General features: G+C 41.1%; 2 protein-coding genes across 2 annotated transcripts; one reads left to right on the top strand and one right to left on the bottom strand.

The window, feature by feature from the left end:
• Window positions 1-1,049: 1,049 nt before the first annotated feature.
• Lmod3 (leiomodin 3 (fetal)) lies at window positions 1,050-13,652 on the top strand. Its single transcript, XM_013010452.1, has 3 exons — window positions 1,050-1,343; window positions 4,394-5,767; window positions 13,626-13,652. The coding sequence occupies exons 1-3, from the start codon at window positions 1,050-1,052 to the stop codon at window positions 13,650-13,652; spliced, it is 1,695 nt and encodes a 564-aa protein (XP_012865906.1).
• Window positions 13,653-17,227: 3,575 nt separating this feature from the next.
• On the bottom strand, window positions 17,228-23,864 carry Arl6ip5 (ADP-ribosylation factor-like 6 interacting protein 5). The gene is made up of 4 exons (XM_013010361.1): window positions 23,783-23,864; window positions 23,482-23,624; window positions 20,469-20,772; window positions 17,228-18,118 (listed from the first exon to the last, which is right to left on the bottom strand). Exons 1-4 carry the CDS (start codon window positions 23,862-23,864, stop codon window positions 17,946-17,948), a joined length of 702 nt encoding a protein of 233 aa, XP_012865815.1. The 3' UTR covers window positions 17,228-17,945.
• Between the last annotated feature and the right edge of the window lie 3,463 nt (window positions 23,865-27,327).

Consider the following 27,327-nt stretch of genomic DNA (forward strand, 5'->3'; position numbering starts at 1 on the left):
CCAAGATATTAGTCATAAGCAGTGAGATAAGGGAAATTATTTATCTTTCTATACCTCTTTGTTACTATAACTTATAAAGTCAATATATACCTCTGAATAAATATTTATAAAGTCTAGTTTGCAAACAATAAGATTTACTGACAAAGTTAATTTCCTACCTGTATTTCATATGTGTGTGTGTATATATAAACTTCTTACGGTTTCTTTTAGTATTTTAGTGCTTTGAGCTTTTCAACATTTTACTTCAGCTCCATTTTAATTTACCCAGGCCTAATGGATACTTAATAAGAAAAAAAATCTTTTAAAATATTCAACTCCTTGGTCATAATGGAAACTGGAGGGCGGTTATCCATCAACTATCACAGGATCTAGCCACAGATAAGGACATCCAGCAAAGCTCCAGGTTACAGAGGATGGATTACCTAGCATGTCTCTTTCTGTAAGTGATCAGGCAAAGCCAGGGAACCCTGATTCCCACCTTCAAGTGAAGTTTTCACTCCAAAGAGCACTGAGGTTTTGCTGGCTGGATTTCGTTGCTGACAGACTGTAAGTTGTTTTCACCGTTGACAAGGAGAAGTGAGTTTCTTGGAGAGGAAGGGGGTGAGGGGGGGGGTTAGAAGGGGGAAGAACTTGGGCCTCATGAAGTTAAGTATGGCAATGTGAAGGTGGTTAGTGAGAGTGAGTTTTCTTCCTGCGAGACCTGTTATTCATAAGCAAGCACAAGCAGCTGTACTAAAATGTCAGCTAGTATGTGCACAGCTGACTCAAGTTGCCAAAAAGAGAGCAGCATAGTAATTCTATAAACTGACCCTGGCCAGCCAAGCCCTGCTTAATATAGATCCGGCAGAAGCTTAGCTGTAGTCTCTCCTAGCTGCTTAGTGAACACCACTGAGGCTCCTGGGGGGGGCAGAATTTCAAGGGTGGGTTGACCTCAGTTCCTTGTCAACAGAAGGATCTTCTTAAGATTCTGTTTTCCTCCTCTTAAAAAAAAAGCCATCTTCCATTATTTCTTCTTTACTGATACTATAACAACAGAGCAACTCATAATCATGTCAGAGCACAGCAGGAATTCTGATCTGGAAGATTCCCTTGGTGAGGAGATCGACGAAGATGAGGTCTTGGCTAACTTGTCCCCCGAGGAGCTGAAGGAACTGCAGTCGGAAATGGAAGTCATAGCCCCGGACCCTCACCTGCCTGCGAGCATGATTCAGAGAGACCAGACCGACAAGCCACCCACCAGAAACTTCGACCACAAATCTCTCATCGATTATATGTATTGGCAAAAGGCATCTAGGCGAATGCTGGAAGACGAGCGCGTTCCTGTCACCTTTGTGCAGGCTCAGGTAACCAACCGGGGTTCTGTGTGTGGCAAAGAAATGGCTTCTGGGCACCGAGCCGTCGGGAGCCTTTATGGGAACTGTGATTTTTGCAAGATGGTGATGGTTTGTTAGGAGTCTATAATAAATATTTCATCCTATGCCAAACTGGACCTTTCTGAAAGTCATGATATCGTAGGAGGGGAAACTTGGTCATTTCTTATAGAGGGAATCTGTGTAAATGATGCCAGGTTTGCCAGGTGTAGGCCTGGGGTCAGTACCAGGACAGTTAGTGACTAAAGTCACCGCCCAGAAGCAGTTGTTACTCTTTTTATTTTCTTCTTGGCTCATAAGGAAACTTTAAAACTCATGCAAGCTAATGACAGTTAATGGAAGATGTGCCCTTTTCCTAGCAGGTGTAAATATATTTGCTATTTCAAGTACAATTATCAAAGATTTCACATACACACACACACACACACACACACAGAGCCTACGCTAAGTCAACTAAGTGAAAATGTGTCATAGTGTCACCATGCACGGAGTATCCATGATGACATTTAGAAACTGACAGATATTAAGGTATTGTCAAGACAGTGTTTTTGTCTTGAAATTGTTTTAACCTAACAACTGAATGGTCTTTTGGCTCTACAAATACACTGTCTATCAACACAATTGTTTTAATGCTTGACTTAAAAACAAACTAGAAAGAAGATTAAATCCTTCTTTCCAGGTAAAAAAATCTCTTTCCCTTACACCTGCTGTTGGTGTTGATGTACATTGTTACCTTAACTATCATGCAAGGTGTAATTAAGGTAGGTGGTAAACTAGTTTCATAGTGGGGAGACTTTCAACATGAATTGAACTCAAGAAAATGAAGTATAGGCTTGATCAGGTTAGAGCTTAAGAGACCAACTATAGACCTTTTGCAAATAATGCTAATGGATATACAGCCAATTCAATAGGAACACTGAATTTAGAAGGAAAGGGAAAAAAGTGAATATTTTTAAAGTTGTTTCTTCTGGTATAAGCAGCTGGGTGATTGGCTCCTCCTGCTGGTAAGGATGAGAAATGCAATGGTGAAGTTTAGTGAAAGTCACAGCCAATTCTAACCTCGCATGAGCAGTAAGGTGAAACTGTTGGCTCACACATTCTTGTCTGACTTTCAGACTGCTACACTAGCTTTCAAAATGACACCTATGAGGTACATATGCCGTATGGAGAAAGGGTAATAAATATTGCACAAGAATTTAATAAGCATTGACTAAAGATTGATATTTTCTCTCCTAGACAAAGCAGTGATTTCTAAATCTCTACCTGATCCTATTCCATTTTATAGCTAGATTTTTCTTTTGGGTACTTGATCCTTCAAAAGAAATGAGGAGCTGGGTGTCAGCTCACACTATAATCCTAGCTATTCAGGAGGCTGACATCTAAGGATTATGGTTCAAGGCAGCCCAGGCAGGAAAGTCCATAAGACTCTTATCTGCAATAAACTACTCAAAAAGACAGAAGTAGAGCTGTGGCCCAAGTGGTAGAGTTCTAACCTTGAACAAAAAAGCTCAGGGACTTGCTCAGGCCCTCAGTTCAAGCCCCAGGACTAGCACAAAAACAAGCCATATTCCAAACAATCAAACTATTTCATTTTCTCACGTCTGTTAACTTCTCAGGAAAAATTTTGGTATAGCTTTCCTATGGGACTCGCAGAAATTTTAGTCATGTAAATTTTTTTAGAGCAACAAGGAAATTATAGTGTAAGCCAGGGCTGTTGAATGCAGGCATGCCAGCTCAACTATCTATGACAGAAAAGTGTCAACATATTGATTTAAAAAGCTGCATCGTGGCTTGGGATGTAGCTCAGTGGCAAAGTGCTTGCTGAGCAAGTGCAGCATCCTGGGTTCGATTCCTCAGTACCAAAAAAGAAAAGACAAAAATACATACAGTTTAAAAAAACAACCCAAACAACAAAAAAGCTGCATCAAGTTTTAAAGCAAGTATTTTTGTAAACTGCTTCTAGAACTGAGCACCCTTTCAAAAATATGGGCTCTGAAAATAACATAAATTAGGTTTTATTTTAATGCAGTTGGAAGCGTTTGTGTCCTTGGATTCAATCAACTGTGGATAGAGTTAGGTTTTTTTTTTTTAATTTTTGCATTTGTGATGAATGAGTAAAGACTTTACTTACCATTATTCCCTAAACACTATACCAACTATTTTACATGTATCTATCTTGTTTTTGCTATTATACATCACCTACACATGATTGAAAGTAACTGCGTGTGGGAGAATGTATAGGTTATATCAAAATACTACACAAGCCCAAGAGGGATTTGAGTACTCTTGAATGAAGGCATCCCCAGGGATTCTGGAGCCAATCCCCCAGGGACACCAAAGGACACCCATATATGAGATGAAATCAATACAGGCACAATATGTGTGTGCATGTCTATGGACATTTCATTTGTTTACAATAAGTTTATTTTTTTAAAGAAAGCATAAAAATGTGAAAATTATATAGTGTAAAAAAGTGAATATCTTTTAAGTGATTCCTTTCTTCTGAGTTTTCCGGCTTTTTTTTTTTTCTGCTTATGTGGTGCTGAGGAATCGAACCCAGGGCCTCATGCATGCAAGGCAAGCGCTCTACTACTGAGCCACCTACCCAGCCCCTCTTCTGGGTTTTCTTAGCAGTTACTTTTCCTCTTCAGAAATAACAAGTTTGGTAAGCATTCCAACATGGGTTTTCCCCCTTATACATAAATAAACTTTTTGTATACATACACACAAACTAACACTATGTGTGCAATTTATTAGTTCACTCTCATAGCTGTTTTGCTCAAGGCTGATGTTCCTCCACTTCAGGCTTTTAGCTCGTTAACTAGTGATTCTCTCCGATTTGTCTGCCTAGGCTGGCTTTGAGCCAGAATTCTCAGATGTCAGCTTCTAAATAGCTAGGATTATAGGTGTGAACCACAAAGCTCCCAGCACTTACAACATTTTTTAAAATCTCCATAAGATATTGCTCTGCTTTGTCTCTTTTCACTGTTATATACTCTAACCCTCATAAATCCATCTTTTAGGAAAATACTCAAGAACGCCATGAAGACAGAGACAGAGGTATTAAAAATGTGCCCCGATTTTTAAAAGATAAACTGAATAATGAACTAGTTGCACACAAAAGAGAATCAGAGGGTAGCAACAGTGTACAAGAAACAGACAAGGATGATGATGATGATAATGATGAAGATGATGAAGAAGATGACGATGATGGAGAAGATGATGGTGAAGAGAGTGATGGAAAAACCAATAGAGAAAAAGAAAACGAAGCAAAGGTACAAGCTCGCAACGGTGAGAGCAATAGCCAAAGAGTCACTAGGAAAGCCTTTGACGACCAAAAAGACAGGCCTGAGGCCCAAGAAAAAAGTGAGAAGAAAATAGCAAAATTAGATCCGAAGAAGTTAGCTCTAGACACTAGTTTTCTCAAGATAAGCGCAAGGCCTTCAGGAAATCAAACGGACCTGGATGGGAGCTTGAGACGGGTGAGACAGAATGACCCAGACATGAAGGAACTCAACCTGAACAACATCGAAAACATCCCCAAAGACATGCTGCTGGACTTTGTCAATGCAATGAAGAAAAACAAACACATCAAAACGTTCAGCTTAGCAAACGTGGGTGCAGATGAGAATGTGGCCTTTGCCTTGGCCAACATGTTGCGGGAGAATAGAAGCATCACGACGCTCAACATCGAGTCCAACTTCATCACTGGCAAAGGCATCGTGGCCATCATGAGGTGCCTCCAGTTCAATGAGACTCTCACTGAGCTTCGTTTCCACAACCAGAGGCACATGCTGGGCCACCATGCAGAAATGGAGATCTCGAGGCTCTTGAAGGCCAACAATACTCTCTTGAAGATGGGCTACCATTTTGAGCTTCCTGGTCCCCGAATGGTGGTGACGAACCTGCTCACTAGAAATCAGGATAAACGGAGGCAGAAAAGGCAAGAAGAACAGAAGCAACAGCAACTGAGAGAGCAGAGGAAGTTAATAGCCATGTTGGAGAGTGGTCTAGGGCTGCCCCCTGGGATGTGGGAGATGTTAGGTGGGCCCATGCCAGATTCCAGAATGCAAGAGTTCCTCCAGGCTCCTCCTGGACGCCCTCCTAGTTCTCAAGCGATGCCCTTTGGTCGAAGGAATGAAATGATGCAAAACCCATCTCAGCCTCCAAAGTACCAGACAGACCCCGACTCCTTCCGGGTGGTGAAACTGAAGAGAATCCAGCGCAAATCTCGCATGCCAGAAGCCAGAGAACAGCCTGAGAAAACCAACCTCAAAGATGTGATCAAAACACTCAAACCAGTGCCCAGAAACAGACCACCGCCACTGGTGGAAATCACACCCAGAGATCAGCTCCTAAATGACATTCGCCACAGCAACATCGCCTATCTGAAACCTGTAAGTAGAAAGAGGGAGAAAAGATGGACAGGGCCAGACAGAAACAGTCCCTGTGTGTTGTTCCCTCTTCATTTTAACCCCAGGAGGTACTAAGCTGAGCACTTGAATAATCCTAGCTTCTCAGGATTATTGTGGTTCAGAGCCAGCCGGGGCAGATAAATACAAGAGACTTTTAAACCTAAACTTTTATATTTAGCAGGCAAAAAGCTGAAAGTGGAGATGTGAATTCCAGCCCTAGGACACACACACACACACACATACACACAAAAGGAGATACTGATTGTGGCTACCTGGGAGAAGTTAGGGAGCATTACCTATCGATCTAAATTACTGGGGTTCCCTAAAGACATTCACTCTGGGTTGCTTCTGTGACAATAATACCAGCAGTTGCTGGGTGCTGGTAGCTATACCTGTAATTCTAGCTACTCAGGAGGCTGAGATCTGAGGATCGTGGTTTGAAGGCAGTCTGGACACTAAAGCCTGTGAGACTCTTATCTCCAGTAAACTACTCAGAAAAAACCTGACGTGGTTCTGTGGCTCAAGTGGTAGAGTGCTAGCCTTGAGCATCAGAGCTCAGGTGATAGCTCCTGAGCCTTGAGTTAAAGCCCCAGGACTGGCAAAATAATAATAATAATAGTAATACTAATAATAATAACAGTAGTTAACATTCATGGAGCACAGAACATTTATAAAGCCAGGGTCATTGTAGGAGTCATCTTTATTCTATAAGTTAGGGACAATTACGTTCCTCATTTTGTATAGGGGAGATAACCTTAGAGACTTTATTAAGATGTTCAAGAGCTACAGCTGAGAAGGTGTAGGACCCCAATTGAACCCAAGTTCTGGGTTCAAGATCAGTCTACTATTCTGAACTTCATTTGTAGTGTGCTAGATAAAATAACATCTCTAGCCTCTGGGAATCAGAGACCCAATGCTTAAGTTCCTACTTAAGACAGAAGTGGTGGCCCATACTTGTAATCCTAGCTACACAGGAGGCAGAGATCAGAGGGATGAAAAGGTGAACTAAGCCTAGGCAAAAAAAAAAAAAGAAAGAAAAGAGAAAAGAAGAAAAAATTGGAAGACTATTCTCTACCAATGGGGATGTGTGGAAGGAGGGCAGGGGAAGCATGCCTATTGTCCCAGATACATGGGAGGTATAAATAGGAGGATAGCAGTCCAAGTGAGACCCTATTCAAGGAACTACTAAAGCAAAAAGCTGGGAGTGTAGCTCAAGTATTCTAGTGCCTGTCAAGGCCAAAGCCCTGAAGTCAAACCCTAGAACCACCAAAATATAAAATGCTCAGGATGGTTCTTTTTAGTAGTGAAAGGAGATTGCCCTCAATTAGATTGACACTCTTTTCTCTTTTTCAAATTGTCACAAAGTGTAAACTTAATTCTCACTTGTTGGCCTTGGTAAACATAATCTTACCCCAGGTCCTCCCTGTCCAACTCAAGAAAGGAGGGGGAAAGGCTGCTTTGTATTTTTACTTAACAAATGTCTAAGAATAAGGGGCGGGGAGCAAAGAAAAGAAGATCTAATACAGACAATTTTGTTTTTTGCAAATAATGTTTCCAGGTAAGATTTTATTTTTTTATATTTTATTTTATTTGTGAACATACTGTACAGAGGGGTTTCAATTACATGGGCAGGATAATGCGTACATTTCTTACCAAGCATTGCAGCCTCCTCCTTTTGTTTACCCTTCACATCCCTTCCCAGCCTCCCCCCCCCAGGTAAGATTTTAAAGGACAACAGTACTGAGTGAAAAGTACTCTTTTCTAATTAATGAGTTGACATAATGAAATGAGTATTATGTCTCTTATTCACTTTTTAAGCAAGGCAGACAAATCGATGGTGAACCTCAGCATTTCTGTGAATTAATGGAATGTTATTTATTTGTTGGTTGGTTGGTTGATTGATTGTGGGTCTTGAACTAGGGTCTGGGCACTGTCCCTGAGCTCTTTTGGCTTAAGACTAGTGTCCTACCACTTTTTTTTTTTTTGTCGGTCCTGGGGCTTGAACTCTGGGCCTAGGCACTGTCCCTCAGGTCTTCAGCTCAAGGTGACTGTTCTACCACTTGAGCCACAGCTCCACTTCTGGTTTTCTGGTGGTTAAGGAGATAAGAGTCTCAAGGACTTTCCTGCCCAGGCTGGCTTTGAACTGAGATCCTCTGATCTTAGCCTCCTGAGTAGTTAGGATTACAGGTGTGAGCCACCGGTGCCCGGCTTGCCCTACCACTTTAAGCCACAGCTCCACTTCTAGTTTTTGGCAGTTAATTGGAGATGAGTCTCATAGACCTTCCTGCCTGAGCTGGCTTTGAACTTTGATCCTCAGATCTCAGCTTCCTGAGTAGCTAGGATCACAGGTGTGAGCCACCAGTGCCCTGCTTAAACACATGCTTTTTTGTTTGTTTGTTTGTTTGTTTTGACAGTCCTGGGGCTTGGCTCAAGGCCTGGGCACTGTCCTTGAGCTTCTTTTGCTCAAGATTAGCTCTCTACCATTTGAGCCATAGCACCACTTCCAGCCTTTTCTGTTTATGTGGTACAGAGAAATCAAACCCAGGATTCATGCATGCTAGGCAAGCAGTCTACCACTAAGCCACATCTCCAACTCTAAATGGATACCCTTATTTCAGTTGTAATATTCACTATGATTCCTTGCATCTTAAATTGCAAAAATAAAATTTTTGGCGGTCATACTGATGGTATTTTTGGAGGCTGAAGGATGCCTATCCATAAGCAGCTTGATTGCTATTTAGCCATATTATTTTTAAAGATTGTGTAATTTAGCCAAGGGATGACATTAGCATAGTCAGTACATTATCTCATCATAGAAAAGAGAGATTTCTTTTTGAAGAGAGAGTAAACAAGTTTTCATGCAAGCTTGCACTTTTCTGTTACTTATTCACATACATATGCATGCATCTGTTAAGATATGAATATATAAAGGTATCTGCAAGTATACCATCTAAGAAGGCTTTCATCTGTAATTCAGAGGTGTCAGATAGGTCCTGGGAAAGGTGCCCATTAGAAGCACTAGGGGTGGAATGAGGTCAAACAGGGCTCCTTTGCCTGCCCTTGGGCACAGCATCAAGACAGCATGCACCTGCTCTTGTCTAGGCAGTCAGTCCTCCACGGGGGTGGAGGAGGGTGCTTTGAGGAACCCAGCTCTATCACTTCTTTCATAACCAGTCATTAGCAAAGAATATCCAGGCTGCCTTGGTAGCTATGCAATCAGAAAATAACAGGCTGAAGACAATGTTGAAACAAACAAACAACAATCCATGTCAAAGGTGACCTGAGGATTCAGAGTAGAAAAGGGAGTGAATTCAAATGACCATCAGAACCAGTTCTCTGATTTCAGAGGAAATGATCCACTGGCCAGATCTGCTTTCCTTGAGTCTATTGTCTTCTATTCTTCCACTTACTCATTTGTGAGAAAGGACAGGGCTACCCCAGAGAGCAAGCCAGGTATAGTCTCAATCTCCTGGCGCTTGCAAGATGGATGTTGTGCTTATCAGTGTGAAGCATTGGGTTTGAGTAGCAGCGTCTGTGGGCCAGGTGTGGGAAAATATAGACATAGGTCTACTTCACTTGGATTAGGCATTACTGTGTACATTTTAAATGTCATGTTAGAAAAAGCCAAATATTCAACACCACTTGAATTACCAGAATCACAGAGTCAGCTGCTTTGTTGCTGTTTGGCAACGCTGAGAATCAACTTTAGGGGCTCATGTATACTAAGCAAGCTCTGGCAAGTTGGCTACTTCTGTCTATTGGCTTCCCAGCCGTGAGCTAGGCAATTGCCTCTGAAAATCTTTCTCCTCAGCCCTCCCTCTGTCTGACTTCATTCATCTGCATATTTAGTTTTTATGGAATGTGTTGCTTTGCCGTTAGTTTTGCTGTCATCTAAAAAGGTGAATTTATTAGGTAACACTGAATTCATTTCCCTTTGAGCTAATTACTTTCCATCAGTGACACAGCAAACTTAAGGCTTGTATAAGTTTCTGCCTCCCTGGAAAAGGTACAATTGTACATCTTTCACCTCATGAAAATGTGTGGTTTCTCACTCATCTACTACGCCCAGAGGATTATTTGTACTTTGCACTGAGATAAAAATCCTATTTGTAGTAACTGTTTAATTCCCCAGAACCAACAGCATCTATAGCAAACCCAGGTTTCTTTGCCAAACAAAGTGACATTTAAACATCCACTGTAATTCACAAAGTACTCACTTATGTCCTGACTGCTCTCCGCCAATGGGTTAATGACATTTGTAAGCTTCTCCTTAGAAAGGCCTTACCATAATGGTATCTTGCATCCTTAGGTCACTAAAAGACCCCACAATGCACTAGTTGTTTGCCAGAATTATAGAATTTATGGTTATAGTCTAAAATATTCATTTATGGCCATTTCTTCTTGATGTATATGTTCTTCCTTCTTTTGAAGTTCTCTAGATTGTTGTCTTTTTTATTTTCTTTCCCATCTTCTCCTTTTGTGTCCATAACACATACTCTAGAACAATCCCCAACTCCCCTTTCCCATTGATATCTTTAGCCAATCTGTTTCAAACCAAGTTTTTCTGTTTTAGACCTACTTGTTATTTGTTTCCCAATTTTCTTTCATGCATTCAAGCCTGAAACCTTAGCATTACCCTTCTTTAAAAAAAAAAAACTTGCTTTTTGTGATTCAAAAAGGGGAGAAGGCAGTGGAAATAACAGGAATCAGGAGAATCTGCAAAAACCAAATATTCCCAATTTTGGAAATGCTAGTTGCTTGTAAAAGGAGATTCCACAGAACAAAGCAATGTAACAGTGCAAGCTATGTCAAAAGAGCATTTATATATAATCCAGGAACAATATAAATCAGCAATTATCTTCCCCTAGTATTCAGGGAGAAAGGTTTCGATGCACAAGTTTTCTGAAGTATTATGTAATAACTCTCGAAGTTAATTCAGATTGCTGGATGGTCCTTCAGAGTGTCTTGCTTCACAAGGGCTTAGATGGGGCCCGAGAATCTGCATTTCTGACCAGTTACCTAGCGATGCTGTCTGAGGCTGCTTGTTTGCAGGCTATCTTGAGAGCTTTGGCCTGACTCCTCAAGCCACAGCACCTGCAATTTTCCTTGAAGGGCCTTGCTTTCCTGTCCCTGTACCACCTCTGCCCCAAGTTGTCTGGTCTTCTGTCTATTGAGATCTATCCAATGTGCAAGATCTGCCTCAAATATTACTTTTTTACATGAAACAAGTCAAACCATCAGTAGTTCTCTTGCTGTCTATTCCCATTTTCCTTTTCCCACATCTCTTCCATGGTGTCTCTCACATGCTTCAGGTTGAGGGCAGATGTAAGTTCCTCAAGCCAGAGAGTTTCCTCACCTCTGTTCTGGACAGCACTAAGGGGCTGGCCCTGAGCTCGATACTGGTGTACTAAATTAAATGTTGCACAGGGTAAAACTAATGATAACATGAGTTGATGCTCTCCATCTGGGAAGCTGTCTTTTTTGTTTTTCTTTTATTTCTTTTTGTTGTTGTTGGTGGTGGTGGTGGTATTGGAGCTTGAACTCAAGACAAGTGCATTGTCCTTTAGGATTTCTTTTTCTTTTCTTTTCTTTTTCTCAAGGCTATCACTCTATTACTGGAGCCACAGCTCCATTTCTGACTTTCTACGTGCTAATTGGAGAGGAGAGTCTCACAGACTTTCTGGCTCTGGCTGGCTCAAACTGCAATCCTCCGGTCACAACCTCCTGAATAGCTAGGATTACAGATGTGAGCCACTGGCACCTGGTTCCCTTTATATTTTGTCTTGATTTTTCTTCTTCTTCTTAGAAATGGCTTCTCTGAAGGCTATTTAAGTATACATTTTTCTTTGAACTTTTATACTTTTTGATTTTTAAGAAATATTTGCTATTACTGATGAATTAAACCCATGCTCATTTCTCTTCAGCCTAGTTATCTGAGCTGCCAGCTGGATTACGGCATGTGTCTTGGTTTACCACACAGGCTCAATGTCACAAGTTCCTTTTTCTATTATTCAGAAATCCTTTAATGTGTATAGAAACAAATGCAAAGATCCATGATAACAATTATCACAGTTTTAGCTACTGGTTGCACCTTTCAAGTGATTTGAAGTTCCTGTGATAATTTCTGCGATTGTTTTTAGTTATGTGTTTTTCAAATGTGAGCCTGACCCAGCTATGATCACACCCTCTTCTCAAAGGCTGGTAAAAGAAACAGACAGGGTCAGAAGCACATTAAGGACCCTTTGGCTTAAGGGGACATCAGTGATCCCTTCTGGGGAGCAGGAGGCAATTCAAAGGGCATGAATGGAGAATGGATGACAGAGAGCCATTGCAGAAAGACAGCGTGGTTCACCACACTGGCAGGTGCACATGGGTGCAACATCTGTAGTTGTTGCTAAATAAACCCTTAAGTATTCCCTTAGCTTCTTGTGGATGGTACACACTTGTTGGGTGGGCCACCCCTTAAGATAACAGCACTTGGAACCCTTTAGGAGCACCTATCTTTAAGCCATTCTTGTGACACAAAAGTAGGAAGGGGACTTGCAGAGTTGGCCTTACACCATGCTGTTGTAATTTTTTGGCTCTTGTAGCATTCACCAAATACTATTTTAAAATTTGAGCATCAAAGTAAGAGTATGCTTCAAAGAGGAAAGACCTATTTGTAAAGGAACATTGATTCTTCTTCGTGTGTGTGTGTGTGTGTGTGTGTGTGTTTCTACAGGCAGTGTGTAACAATAGGTACTAGAATCAGGCTGATCTGGTTCAAATCTTGCTTTATCACTTCCTAGTGGTGTGGCCTTAGAGAAATTACTGTCTCTCTGAGACATTTCTCTTCCCCCAGAGTGTGTTGGCTACCTTTTCCTTGCTGTGTGAACAACTTCAAGAAGGATTTCTTTCTTTCCATTCGTGGTTTCAGAGGTCTCTGTATTTGTAGCAGGGAGAATACAACGGGGCAGATGAAGTTCACCCATGGTAGCCAAGAAACAGAGAGAATACCTGCCGGTGCTGGCAAAGGGTTAGATTTCTCCCTCTCCACCTTTTATTCCATTTGGTTCCACAGTCCACATTCAAGATGGCCATTCCACCTTAGAACTTTGTGTGGGAACACCTCACAGCTAGCCACCAAGTTGTCTCTTGAGTGATCTTCTAGCGGGTCCCAAGCCATTCACACTGACTGTCAAGATGAACCATTCATAGTTTAAGTATTCACATTGATGATTCACTTTCAATGTGAAGGTAATGTTTACCCTTGGGAATTGGCTGCTGGTAATGACATTCTCTAGCTGAGAAAATGGAGGTCCAACCCCAACTGGCAGGTGAGCCCTTGGGTCTATGGCAGTGCCAACCATCTTGATTTGGTGATGTGTTTTCCCATGTTCTCAAAGACCTGGGGGAAATTCATAAAATGCCTAGTAATTGTGGCTAGAAGGTTTGTTTTGCTTTGTTTTCCTGGTCCTGGGGCTTGAGCTAGTCCTGATTTTTTCTTTTTTCTTCTTTAATTTCCTCATGGCTAGTGCTCTACTGCTTGAGCCACAGTTCTACTTCTGGCTTTTGGGTAATTAATTAGTGATAAGAGTCTCATGGACTTTCCTGCCTGGGCTGGCTTCTAATCGTGATCCTTGGATCTCAGCTTCCTGAGCAGCTAGGTTTACAGGCATGAGCCATCAGCAACCTAGCAAAGTTGTTTTTGTTTGATAATGGCTTTGGAGGGTTCTCTGGCCAGAGTTTCTAATCCATTCTGCATCCACTGAGGCAGGTTAATTTAGTATTTTTTGCTGTAAGAGTGCTTGAATTTCCAAAGATTAATTTCCCTTTTTTTCTTTGAATGTTTAAATCACAGGTGCAACTGCCAAAAGAACTGGCGTAGGCAGGAACAGAATCATCCTGAAGAACAAGAAGGCAAACAGTGACTCTGGGGTTAGGGGTTGGAGGCTACCAGCAGAAGCACTTCTGGAAACAGGTGGCAGACCTCGGAACAGTCTCACATCTGAGATGGGTATTTGTGAACGATGGGCCTTGACAAATACACGGGGAAGAGGAAGGAGATAAAATATTCATTTTCATGGGCAATATCTTTTTTCTATTCCTGTCAGTTTGAGGGATGGGTGACATTTATTTGGAGTTAAGCTTCCAGAAGAAGAGAAACAAAATTTTAAAGCATTTACTATTGCTTTCTTCTGGTAAATGACAATAAATGTGGCAGCACTGTAATCACTGATTGTATTCTTTCTCTCTGTCTCTGTCTCTCTGTCTCTCTCTTTTTTCCTTTCATTTCCTCTGTTGTAATTCTTCACACAGTATTTTAAAGGGAGTAAATCATGTTGTAGCCTATGGATATGTGAAGAGTTAACTGAGCTCCTGGGCCTTGCAAGGCTTTGAGATGAACTCTTCTTTGAAGAATGAGTAGAGATGTTCATTTGAACCCTGCCTCCTTTGGAGACTTCCTTGAGGTTTGGAGAGTATTCTTATGATTAGGGATCTCTAAGATGAACAGAGAACTTAAGACAGAGGCCACAGAAAAACCCAAGTGTCAACCAAAAAATGTAATGAGAAAAAGTAAGCCCTTCCTATATCTTCTGAACTTCTGGCAGTGTTTCCATACATGAGGACAATGGAAGACAGCATGCTGTTTTGCAGGGTAAACATAGCAGAATAAAAAGTTATTAAAAAGTTGTGTTATATCTATACACAGTTATATGCACTTGCATGTGTACATATACCTACATGTATATTTATTGAGTTTATAAATCCATGAGTCTAATACAAGCTCCTTGTTCTCAAAAACCCTCTACAGGAAGCTGTTCTACAGGATTGAACTCTGTATCTCTACCTTCAGGGCACCCTGTTGCCTGGTGTGAATCTGGTATGAATTGCCAGTGTATGAAACGAGTCTTAGCCCCCACAAGTCCTGTGTACCCTCAATAACATATCCCTCCGCATACCGCAAGCCTCTGCTCTCCTTCACAGAACACCTCCAAAACACTCTCCTCTTACCCTCCATTTATGAAGGTCTCCAAACCCTTTCTGACAGTTCCCAGCCATATTCTTTCCTCCTAAAGTTCCAGAGCTCTTAGTTATACATTGTAGTCACTAGGTGCATAGTACTTGAGATATTGGATAAAACCTCAAAAAAAGTTCATCACTTTTTGAAGCGATGTGAACCTAGGAATTACTGTATCCTATTATAGCACCTTCTTTCTTCTTTACCTGAGTGAATAAAACATGTTTTCCTTCTTTCCTCTTTTAGAGAATCTCAGTGATAGAGCAGGCAAAGCAGGCTGAGAGAAAACGACTCTCAGGAGCACAAACTTAAAGCAGTACATTATTTACAGGAATAAGCTTTGAGAAAGACTCTGTTTCTGTTTCTCTAGGAGAAGAAGAAAATAGTTATGGTTTTCAGTCAAGTCAATAATTTAAAAATAGCTAACTGATATTTTTGTATTCTTTCTTTTTTTTTTTTTTCTGCCAGTCCTGGGGCTTGAAGCTCAGGTGCTATCCCTGAACTTCTCTTGAATAAGGCTAGTGATCTACCACTTGAGGCACAGCACCACTTCCAGCTTTTTCTGAGTTCTTTATTGGAGTAAGAGGCACATAGACTTTCCTGCTCTGGCTGGCTTTGAACTCAGATCTTAGGCTTCTGAGTAGCTAGGATTACAGGCACAAGCCACCAGCACCTGACTTGTTTTCTTCTTCTTCATTATTTCTAGAAAACGTTCTTACATAGAAATGGGATTGTTAGTTGAGATCAGGCTATAAGAAATAACACTTTAAAATTATTTAGCCATTCCTACATGTAAGAGGCTGTATTCTCACAGCGCATTGCACTGTACGTATTAGTACTTGGTTTTCTGGAAAGCCCTATGCATTTGCCTGGCTGGCCACAGCATTCATTAAGTAAGGAATTGCACAATGTTCTAATAGTCCTGAAAGAGGATTCAGATCCTAAGCTGAAAGAAAGAAAGGATCCACTTTCAGAGGTTATTGTCAAGGTTTAAGCTAGAGAGGGCCTGTGATTTACAGTGTCCTTCCTATCTGCTATACCCACGCTAAAAACCTTAGTGGAAGATTTTAACCTATTTTTCAAATGTACTGTCAATTTACAACTTATATGTCATTGTTGTTCTCTTATCTTTTCAGAATTGGCCACTAGAAATGATATCTTTTTTTTTAAATAAGTTCAACCTGTCGCTTTCTTCAAAGTTATGATATTTGGTCAGAATATCATATAGAAAACAGGAGGAGCTAAAATGTGTTTTAAGAAAAAAGATCCCAATTTTCTACTGCCTTAAAATTGTTAATAAAGGATGAAGGCTTTATTATAGAAGACTTGAAACACAAGCTAAGTGTGTGTGCTGATCACTGTGTAGTCAGTGTTTAGGACACTCACTAAGTTTCTCAGATATTTCCACAGATGTGTAGCAAATAAACTCTCACCCATAATACCTTTGATTAACAAGACCTTGTAACCTTACGTCTTTGCCCACTTGACAAATTTTATTGTCCATGTTTATTCTCCATTTTCTAGTCCATGTAGGATGCCATGGTAAGAGCACTATGCTAAAAATGAAAGCTGCAGGTTGGTTGAGAAAATGTACAAAAATAAGGACTGATAAATCCTGTTGCTTTTCTCCTAGGTAATACAGTTTCTTTAGTAATTACCGCCAATCGAAATGCTTCTACTTCACCCAAGTGGCAAGCAAGCATATTTAACCTACTTCTAAACACACAGGGAAATAAAGGGATATAAGTAATAAAAATAAACCCACACTTTCTTAATTTTAATATCTATGAAAGTATATAATTCTAACAATTGCTACAAAAATTTTTGACCTGTAGAAGAATTTGCCCCTCCCTTGTAAATCATGACTGGGCTTTGAACTTAGGGCCTCATGCTTGGCAGTAAGTACTCTACCATAAGAGCCACACCCCAAGCCCTTTTAGTTTGTTTTTCAGATAGGATTTTGTGCTTTTGTTCACAGGCTGGCCTTGGATTGTGAGTTTCCTAGCTCTGTATAGGTGGGATTATAGCTGTACGTCACCATGCTTTTGGTTTATATATTATATACCAATAAAAATAAGATACACAACCATTTCTTTCTAAATGTACTAGCTAAAGAATGAAATGCACAAAAAAAAAAAAAAACCCACCATCGAGGCTGGGAAGGTGTATCAGTGGTGGAGCACTTGCCTTGCATGCCTGAGGCTCTGGGTTCGATTCCTCAGCACCACATAAGCAAAAAGAAAAAAGCCGGAAGTGGCGCTGTGGCTCAAGTGGTGGAGTGCTAGCCTTGAGCTGAAGAGCTGAGGGACAGTGCCCAGGCCCAGAGTTCAGGCCCCATGACCGGACCCAAAAAAAAACAAAAAAAACAACAAAAAAAAATCCATCATCTTAGACACCTTTTTTGTTTCACTATAGCAACAACAAAAAAATATAAGATGAACTGAATTTTGGTTTCATTTATTTTTTTGTTTCTTAACAAATCAAGAATGCAGATCACATAACTATAACCTTTAAGAAAGAGAACATTAATGTTGCAACAAACCTGCTGGTGAACGCATATTACTAGCATTTCAAAAATTTACAAAAATTTCACAAAATATCTTCCTAGACAGCTGTCTTCATATTTGTAAACAAAGTATAAACAACTGGTATATCCAGTTCCTCAAACAGGCGGTACAGTGATAGAGATCTTATCTTTGATTTTAAAAGAATAACAACAGAATCTATACTAATTTTTAATCCCACATATTACATAGTCCTGGGAATTGTGGACAGGATGCAGGAGAGGATTAGAAAGAGGCCAACACATGACATCATAAGCTTCATACTTCAGCATTTACTCATATTGCTTGGATGGTTTACAATGACTTTTCCCCCCCCCAGGGGAGAACAGTATGGTTGCTATAGAATCCATTATTCTCTTTCAAAAACACACTGGAAACTTCAGGCACAAGGGGAGGCTGGTTTCCTTTCAGTTTCTGAGGCCTTTTTTCTATATCATCAGATGTTAATAGTTGGGCCTGTACATGCGTGCTGCCTTAGATAGTTGGGTGGTAAAACGTGCACCTCCTACTTCAAAACACACAGGAAAAGTAGGTGTGGGTAAGGGCAGACTGCAACTCAATTTCTCCTGCAGCCCTATTGCCTGGTAAACTACATTTATTCCTTTACTTTGCTGATATAGTCAGTGATCTTGTTGATGCTTTCTTCCTGCTGTTCCAAGGCATCCAGGATAATGCCCATGGGTGTCCTCTTCAAACCGATTCCTTCCATTTTATTCTCCAGCTTGTTTTTGAGGTTCCGGAGTCTCAGGGATGCATGGATGAACATCACTGCGAAGAAGAGACCCACAGTTCGTGTTAAAACAGAAACTCACTTTTGCCATATCAACACTCTTCTCCCTTCCTTTCTTTGCTTCTCTCATCGACCCGTCTTCACCCGATCGCTTGGACTTTACATACAGCTGAAGATCAGGTCACACACAGAGATCTTTGTGTGCAGAGGAAAGCATGGCATCTAGCTGGCACAGCCATAAACTTGGCAGCCACATTCTTTCCTTCGCACACTGCAGATGCTCCTTAAATGTTATGACATCCACTGTGAACCAGTGGGATTCCAACCTAAATAGTAATCCTCTTACCCAAGGTTTTCCGCAAAGGAACGCTTGCTTAAGTCAGAGATTATCTGTATTTTGCTCCCTGCAGAAGGCATGCAAGTAAAGCTTACTTTTTTTTATGTTTTTGTTGTAAAAATACTGTATAGAGGGGTTACGGTTACATGAGCAAGGTAATGAGTACATTTCCTATCAAGCATTGTTAAGTATCTTTGAGGAGGCAGTTTTCCAAAATGTTGATCATTTGGAATTACCCAATTTGTTCAGTAAGAAACATATTTCTAGGCCCCTCTCCTGGACTTCCTGACCCAGAACCTTCAAGGGACAGGCCTGGATCCTGGGATAGTAGTTCAAACCTGGAGTCCTAGCTGATTGAAAGGTAGGGATTGGGAGATCATGATTCAAGGCCAGTCTGAGCTTGAAAGTTGGCAGTACTCCATGTCAACCAATAGCTGGATGTGGTGATGCACACCTGTCATCCCAAGCTATTGGAGAAGCACAATAGCTGGGCCCTGTGGCACACACCTGTCATTTCAGTGACAAAGGGAAGAACAAATAGGAGTATCACAGTCCAGACTGGTCCCAAACATAAAAGTGAGACTCTATCTCAAATAAGAAAAAAAGACCTGGTAGAGTGCCTGCTAAGCAAGCATGAAACCCTTGTTAAGTTTGAAATTCTCTGCCCACCTCCCAAAAAAAGAAGGAAGAAGCATGGTTCTGGGAATCTGTGCTGGTTTAAATGAGACCCTCTGATCTACATCAATGGTTGTCCAATTCTCATGGACCTGATGAACTTATTAAATATGCAAATTCCCATTCTCCACTAGCTTAAATTGAGGCTGAGACTGAGGCGGGGTTTTAGGTGCTATCATTTAAATAAGCACTTAGGATGATTCTGACGCAGGTTGATTTTTGGATCCTTGTTTTGAAAATTACTGATGCGGTTCCTGTCTGGAGGTTCCCTGTCCACACTGGCCCTCAGTAACTCGAGGAGCTTTCTAAACCTACAGGTCCTTTGGGTTACCAGTATTGAGCCACAGAATCCAGATTACAAGAGAGGTGGCTGACAAATTTATATTTTTATAAAGGCATCCTGGAGGAGTCTCATATGGATCAAATTTTGAGAAGCACTGATCTTGTCTATAATCTCCATATTTTATAGCCCTTTTAGGATGACTGGTCCAAGGCATGCTAATCTCCAGAAAAATCTAGGATAGAAATCATGACTCTTTACCCATCTGCCACTTCATCACCCTGATCTTATGTAGAAGGTACTAACGTTAATACAGAGGTGTTTAAACAGATATTGAAACTTTTTGAAGACCGTTTCAAAAACTCTGAATGTACAGGTTCAAATATTTAGCACAACAAGATGTAGGATTTTTCTGCGAATATGCTGGGCTTACTCTGACAAAAATCCCAAGTAGCAAATGTCTATTTAGTACAGTAAATGTACAGGTAAAATGCTATTTTAAGTAAAAAGGATGTTTCCATCATGTGATACAATGGAATTTGAATAAGATGAGACTGGAATTTTACCTCTCCTCTATTTCAGGCCAAGTGTTTGGGTTCTTGGTAAATAAGGCACATGCAGCTGAGAAAAATGTTCAGTTCACTAGAATCAGTATTTGGCAACTGCACTCTGGGACAATGATTCTCACAGACTTGGCTGCCTTTGAGCACTGATTATGCTCTTCTGAGGTAGGTAAATGACAAATATTTTCAGTCCTGTGTCAGTACAGTAAGAGTGACATTTACAGATTGGGAAATGATTCTAGAATCAGAACAATTTGGAATCTAAGGCAGGCTATCCCAGTTCCAGTCATATGAGTTGTGTATTGTTGATTTCCTGAGTCTTTGTGTTGTTTTGGTATTTGCTTGTTTGTTTTCTATAGCAAGTACCCAGACATGTGTGTGGAATTAATACACTATTAGGCCTTGGTCTGTTGTTTTAGAAAGCTGACACAGTAGCAGACATATCATTGCCCATAACAGACAGATTAATTCGATTCCCATAGGAAAGTTGTGCCTACATTTTTCTTAGTGATGTAAGACAAAAGATCACTTACACAACAAAGGAAAAGTGATGCCAAACACGAAGACCATGACTCCCCCAAACATGGAGATGAGGAAGTAGCTAGCCAACATGACCGCCATCACGAACGTCATGGGGTACTGCTTCTTCATTCGGCGGAGGATGTCTTTATTGTGGGCTGCCCACACAAACCCTGTGAACACCAGCACCACCACAATTCCTCCAAGAATCATGTTGAAGGGGCTCAGAAACCTGGGGTACGAGAAAGAGAGAGAGACTGGCTCATCAGTAGGAGCTGCAGGAGGGGAAAGAAGAGGAGTCAACACAATGATTAAGTACTAAACATTTTAGTTAGTTTAAGTACTAAACTGGAACATGAACTCCTCATAACTTTAGGAAACACATTTCTCAAATGAAGAAACTCAGAAAAATGGTGGAGATTAGAAATGGTGGAGGTAAGACCACACCCAAGCAGAGTGACCCCTACCCAAGGGGCCAATCTGCTTCATAAAGACTACCTCCTATGTGCTCATAGTCCTGGGCTCTGGCACATGGTAGGTTGTACTGTGATCCTCAATGAAGTTGTCATCAGAGTTAAATATAATCTTAAGTTGCAAAAGTTGAGATGCTTTTCACCCATTGCAAGTACCCAGGCTGTTGGAGAAGCTGTTCCTTCTCCAGCTTCTTCAACTCAGCCCTGGCTCCCTGTTCATTCTGAGGGTCTGCCTTGATCATTTCCCCCTCCAAGCTCTGTTCAACACCCAGCTCTTCTATCTGTCTGCCCTCCCTCCCTCTCTCCCTCTCTCCCTCTCAGTTCTATAGTACCTGGGTCTGCTTAGACTGGCTGTGTGTGTGTGTGTGTGTGTGTGTGTACACGCTAGTCCTCGGACTTGAACTGAGGGTCTAGACAACAGTTCCTGAACTATATTGCTCAAGGCTAGTGCACTATACTGGACCTGTGGCTCCACCTCCAGCTTTCTGGTGGTTGATTGGAGATAAGACTTTCCTGCTCAGGCTGGCTTTGAACCTCATCCTCAGATCTCAACCTCCTGAGTAGCTAGGATTATAGGTGGGCCAGGCTGCTTGGCTATTTTTTGCATTTTATTTTGTTAGTTTGTTTTATTTTTGTTTTACTTTGTCTCCTGAGATAACCTTACAATCTATCTAGGCAAGAGAACATTTCCTTACAGACCTAAAAAAGGGCAGAAGCAAGAGGAGATAAACAATCCCCTTTAGCAGATGGTAGCAAGACCAACAGAGGCCCAGAAACTCCCCAAGCAGTATACCTCATTCTTAGCACTAAAGAAAAGATTCCCAGAGAAATTAGACTGAACGATCAAGCAGTTATACTGGCTAGGCGCATTACAGGAAATTTATTCTCATTTGTTTTATTTCTGTTCTCATTTCCCCCATGTCCATGCGTTACTTGAACAAGTAACTTGAATAAAAGTACCTGATATTTTTAAATGATGAAAGACAGACTTGCCTTCCATGTAGAACTCCCCCAAACATTTCTGAGCTGTGAAGCAAAGCACAAATGAAGATTCACACATAGAGAACCGGAATGGGGGATTAACATTTAAGAGCATGTCTGTGTATAAACTGCAAATCGGAGACAGTCGGTTGGTAGCAAAGCATCAAAGCTATCTTGCTCAGTTCTTTCTAGAATACTAATTTAGGAAGCATGTAATAAAATTCATGTCTTTTCTGTTTTTCACTGGACAATACAGCAGACATCTAAGTTGAATGTCTAAATAAAAGTTCAGCCTAAAGAACAACAACAAAAAATCTAGGCCTAACTCCAGCAGTTCCAAATGTGCTTTCCACCTGTTCCTGCTGCTCATGTTCAGAGCAAAAGAACAGAACAAGGACTCCTATAGAACTGGTTTTGGATTACAACAAGCCCAACCACAAGCTATAATTAGAAAGGAGCCACGTTTCCAAGATGGAAAAAAAAACTAACAAGTGTTACCAGGGGAGAAAATTTTCTTTCATGTTTTGGTTAAATGTAGTTTCCTTCTGAGAAATGGTAAACAAATGCTCCCCCACCAATGCTCTAGTACTCACTTGAACTTGGAGTAAACTGATACACACATGCATACAAAGACAGAATTGATTTCATTTTCCAGTGAGTGAGGGAATTTGGGAATCAGTTCTTGTTTAAGAAGCCAGCAGTCGGGTTATTAGTGATCCTAGGCAAAACAACCTCAAACTTTTTGGAATAAAGTTTCGATAAGTCAGACACTGAACTTTCATGTGAGAAACTCTACTGATAGTCCGTGGATAAGAAAAAGGAAAGGAAGCGAGAAATGATAGAAGAATCTTGACAACAGAGGGAAAATGGGAGAGAAGAGAAACATTTGATTTTCTGTTCTTGGTGGGTATATGACCTTGTTATGTGAGAAGGTGTTTTCTATTGTGAGAGGAATCAACATACAAATAAAATACATCCTTCCAATAAAAAAAAATTCCTAACCCCTGTTCTGTAATAGGTAATAGTTTTAACGGAGCTATTCACAGTTGGTAAAGATTTATCATTCCATCCCAAACTTTTGTAGCTGCCTTAAACAATGAGTCAATATAGTCCCATTACACAAGTGAAAGACTAAGGCCCAGAGAATTGAAAAAACATAATCCAAAGAATCTAGGGTAGAAAATAGAAAAAAAAAAAAAGGCAAGAAAGAGGTGTCAGCTGTAACAGGGATTCTGGATTCTCTTTATAATCTATGTGTTAAAAAGCTTCAGGGATTTTCCTCTACCATTCAGTATTACCTTTTCCAGCCTGAGTAAGCAATTGGGGAACCAGGGGTCACCATGGGAAAGCCTCAGTACCTGACCACAGGTGGGGGGGGTGGCTTAGGGGTAGAGCACTTGGCTAGGTTGTGAGAGGCCCTGAGTTCCATCCCCATCAATTCCAAAGGGAATGCAATTACAAGGACAGATGGCAAATGGGGGTGTGGACACATGTCCCAAACTCGCCAGCATGATTCAGCTGCAGCATCGTAGGGGAAAGCATTAAGGGACTTTAAAAGGCTACCTCATTTTACATCCAAGCAAGCTAAGCAATGAACAAGTCGGTAAGTTCGTCCAGGGCCACCAGCTGTAGAGGTGGCAATAAAATCTACCAAAGCCGCGATCTTCTGATCACCTCCAGAGCATGTCTGGTAACTTTCTTTGTGCCAACAGGAACCTGAGAGGTTGAGAAATGACCCCCTAAGCAGAAGCAACTTTGCACTGAGTTCTACTTTTCCAACCCCAAAAGCTATTTTTGAAGTGTGGTTCCTAAGCAAGTCTGACTCACCGCGAGGAAAGGAGGTGGATGTGGGAGCAGGCAGCATATTTACTGACGCTGCAGTTCTCTAAATGGGTGAGGTTTCTCTGCAGGTCCTTCAGCAGCCAGAGGGCTCACTGCACTCATGAACACACCCATCTTAGAATTAAGATGGAATTCTTCACCGATCCTACAAGCCCTGCCTGCCTCAGTAGCACCTTTTTAGTGTTGAGAAGCAAAAGAGGCTGACTTGTGGGGTGAGGCCTGAAATCCAGGCCACATTCCCCTTACCAGGCCTGACACATGACCTAGACTGCATGTGCCTTGTTCATCGGTATATGGGGATGCTTGAAGGGCTAGCAAGTGCTCTCCTTGCCACCTTCTGCTTCTGTGCTTGCACCTGGGGGTTCCTATTGCTCTCCAGAGTTCGCCTAGCCTCAACACTAACAGCAGGCGTGTGCACAAGCTGTGCTTTCTGCCTGATTCATTCCACCCTCCCTCCCATCTCAGCCAGCCTTTTCTCAGCCTATCTGAAGAGAGCACAGCACCATATGCATCTTCTATAGAGCAAATCCCTCACTGATTATTTGCATAAATGTTGCATGAATCTCTAGAGCTAGTCCCTATTACACATGAAGCTTCCATAAGAACACAGACTTTTTTTTTTAAACTTGGGATTTGGGTCCCTAAGCTCTTTTTTTGTTTGTTTATTTGTTTGTTCAAGCCTAGTGCTCTACCACTCAGCTCTGCTTCTGGCTAATATTTTTCAGGTGCTGTTTTGGAGATGAGTCTCATGGACTGTTCTCCCCAGCTGGCTTGAAACCACAATCTTCAGATCTCAGCTTCCTGAGTAGTTAGGATTACAGTAGTGAGCCAATGGTGCCCAGCCATGACACTTTTTCAACCCCAGCATTAAGCACAATGCCAGACAGAGTGGGTCTTCAATATAAGTATGTATAGTTGGGGTGGCGGGGGAGGGGAGGGGAAGGTAAGAAGCTAGCATATTTCCATACTATTTAAGTAAGTTCAGCAAATTCCCATGGCTATAAATTATGGCATGTGAGTTTGTCTGGGACCACCACTATTATTCTCATTGTATATACTAAACAGAGCTTGAGAAATACTTCCTGTCCTGGTTCCTTCAGAGTTTGTGATTAAGGGGACAAATGAAGACTCATATGTAAATATAGGAGGCAATTCTGAAGAACCGATTGGCTGAGACAGAAGAGGCATTTGTTGGCTGGCTGGGAGAAGGAGCCTTTGTATGCTTTGTCATTAGCATATGCTGGCAGATGGGAGGCTCAGTGGGGAGGGGAGGGAGAAGGACTATGAACAGCAGACCTGTCCTTGATGGGAACCGAAAATTGATTACTCCGAGGATGACAAGAGTCTTCTGTGGTTATTTTCATTTCTCAAACATGGCAAGAGCGATGTTTGATTATTAACAATAACTGTAGGCTGAGGACCCAAATTAGGCTTGAGTAAATGTGACCATGGTCTCAGTCACGAAGTAAAGGAATCCTCAGAGAAATTAAGATGGGGGCCAAAGCCTTCTCTTTTGTCCCCGAGGGGGCAAAGTACCCTAGTCTTGAAATGACCTAATCCAGCTGAATTAGGCTCACAGGATTTCCCTCATGCTTATCAGGTGTTAAATATTTATTGCATCTGTGTACTTTGTACCTTCACAGTAAGCACTTTCAAATGGACTACGGTTTCCCAAGCAACTCACATTTAAATGTATTCCTAGCAAAACATCCATCCCTTAGGGGCTTCCAAGTGCTGTTTCACAGTCCTCCAGTCAATTGTTTATTTAGAATTAATATTTTATTTTTTGATACTTTGAAACAAACAGCTCAAGCGGGCCTTGAACTCCTTCTTGGTCATTCTTCCTTTGCCTTCCAAGCACCAAGATTACAGGTTTGCACCACCACATCCACCTTGCTTATTTTATTTTTAACCTGGGTTAGGAGTCATAAATCTGACACTGCCCACAACTGAATGTAAATCAACAGTACAAGGTTCTGATTAGACCATAACACACACAGTTTTAACTGCGGAAATTTTTCTAGCATATATGAAGAGTAGAGTAATGAATCTGCAGAGAGAGTCATCACTCCCTTGGTTCTTACCATCAGAAATTTTTTAAACAAATATTTGTGAATAAACTACACTTCCTGAATGCTGTTAGAATACAGTTTTAAAAGGAAAGCTACTGAGAATTATTGTCACATAGCAAGTTATTACAAGCAAGGAGAGAAGAAGGGTTGGACAGATGCTAATAAGCTTGGGGAACACCAGATCTCCCTTCTGCTTCCTATTTACCTACAACTAACCCTTGATTTCTGCATTCTTTTTTCTCCTCTAAGAACAGCTGAACCGATGTGCTCTGAAGCAGATTAGCCAAAGTAGGAATTTTCAATGGGATTTCTGCTGATTAGCAGAAATCTTTATCTATTTACAGTACACGCTTGCAGAATCAGGACTGGGCTTCAACTTTATCTAAATTTAGAAGTCTTGAAAGCATTTTGTGGAACCAAAAGCAAACCACTTTGCCAGAGACAGAAGAGGGGTCAAAGGTAAGAATCCTGAATGTGAATGATAAAGGGTAGCCTTCATTTGTCCGAGAAGAGAATAATACGAAATGTCTGATATTACTGCTCCATTTGGTAATGTGTAGACAGGTCAAGAATTGGATCTTGGCCTCTTAGAATTACCATCTGGATGAAACTGGGCTAATGGGGGATGGGAGGGGGAGAATGTGAATGAGAAGGAATATGGCCAAAACACTTTGTTTGCATATATGAAAACAGAATAACGGAATCTGTTGAAATTGTTCCAAGGGAGAGTGATAGAAGGAGACACATTAGGAATGTATATGTAAAAATGTAACAGTGAGACCCCTTGTATACTAATTTAAATGTATGCTAATTAAGAAAAAAACCAGAGAGTACTGATAGACCTCTTAAATTTAGGTCTGTAGTCAGAATTTCAAGACTCATCAGAAGACCTTCACCTGCATTCCACCTGTGCTGTCTCTAGTGCAATCAAAAGAAGGCAGGGCAGGAAAAGGTTAATTCTGGGAGAACAGGGAAGGCTGGGTAGAGCTTTGTTACTGGCTGTATCCTCTGGGGCCCAGGGAGTATCTAGTTAAGCATAGATAGGCACTCAAATGAGTAGAAGACAACATGTGAGCTGTAGGTGAATTTGGAAGTAAAACTGAATTCCCTTTTCCCAGTCCATATACTCAGTGCCTGCCGTGTTTCCAATACCTGAAAGTTTTGGAAGTTGATATCTTATAAGAGAGATCAAGTAAGTTGGGGAGGGGGATATATGTTTATATTGATGTGTTTTTCTGTATGCCGGCTATACTTGCATAGGAAATTAACTCTTAAGTGTCCAGCAATGTCTTGGTGCCCCTTAGATTCAGTCTGATGAAGGCATCATCACATTTGGGGTTTAGTTGTTGTTTTTCAGATCCGAGGCTTGAACTCAGGGCCGGGATATTGTTGCTGAGCTTTTGTGCTCAAGGCTAGCGATCTACCACTTTGAGCCAAAGCCCCACTTCTTGTTTTTTGGTTGTTAACTGGATATGAGTCTCATGGACTTTCTTTTTTTTTTTTTT

The sequence above is a fragment of the Dipodomys ordii genome, unplaced genomic scaffold (genome assembly GCF_000151885.1).
Source record: "Dipodomys ordii isolate 6190 unplaced genomic scaffold, Dord_2.0 Scaffold12, whole genome shotgun sequence".
In the NCBI taxonomy this organism is placed as follows: Eukaryota; Metazoa; Chordata; class Mammalia; order Rodentia; family Heteromyidae; genus Dipodomys; species Dipodomys ordii.

Excerpts from the sequence above, each read along its gene's own strand:
- Lmod3 (XM_013010452.1), top strand. The coding sequence starts at position 1,050 with ATGTCAGAGCACAGCAGGAATTCTGATCTGGAAGATTCCCTTGGTGAG. Across the intron at positions 1,344-4,393 it reads TCACCTTTGTGCAGGCTCAG|GAAAATACTCAAGAACGCCA; the intron begins GTAACCAACCGG and ends TCCATCTTTTAG. Across the intron at positions 5,768-13,625 it reads ACATCGCCTATCTGAAACCT|GTGCAACTGCCAAAAGAACT; the intron begins GTAAGTAGAAAG and ends TTTAAATCACAG.
- Arl6ip5 (XM_013010361.1), bottom strand. The coding sequence starts at position 23,864 with ATGGGTGTGTTCATGAGTGCAGTGAGCCCTCTGGCTGCTGAAGGACCT. Across the intron at positions 20,773-23,481 it reads ATTGCTTAGCTTGCTTGGAT|TACTTAATCATTGTGTTGAC; the intron begins GTAAAATGAGGT and ends TAAAATGTTTAG. Across the intron at positions 18,119-20,468 it reads CATCACTTTTCCTTTGTTGT|TGATGTTCATCCATGCATCC; the intron begins GTAAGTGATCTT and ends TCTTCTTCGCAG.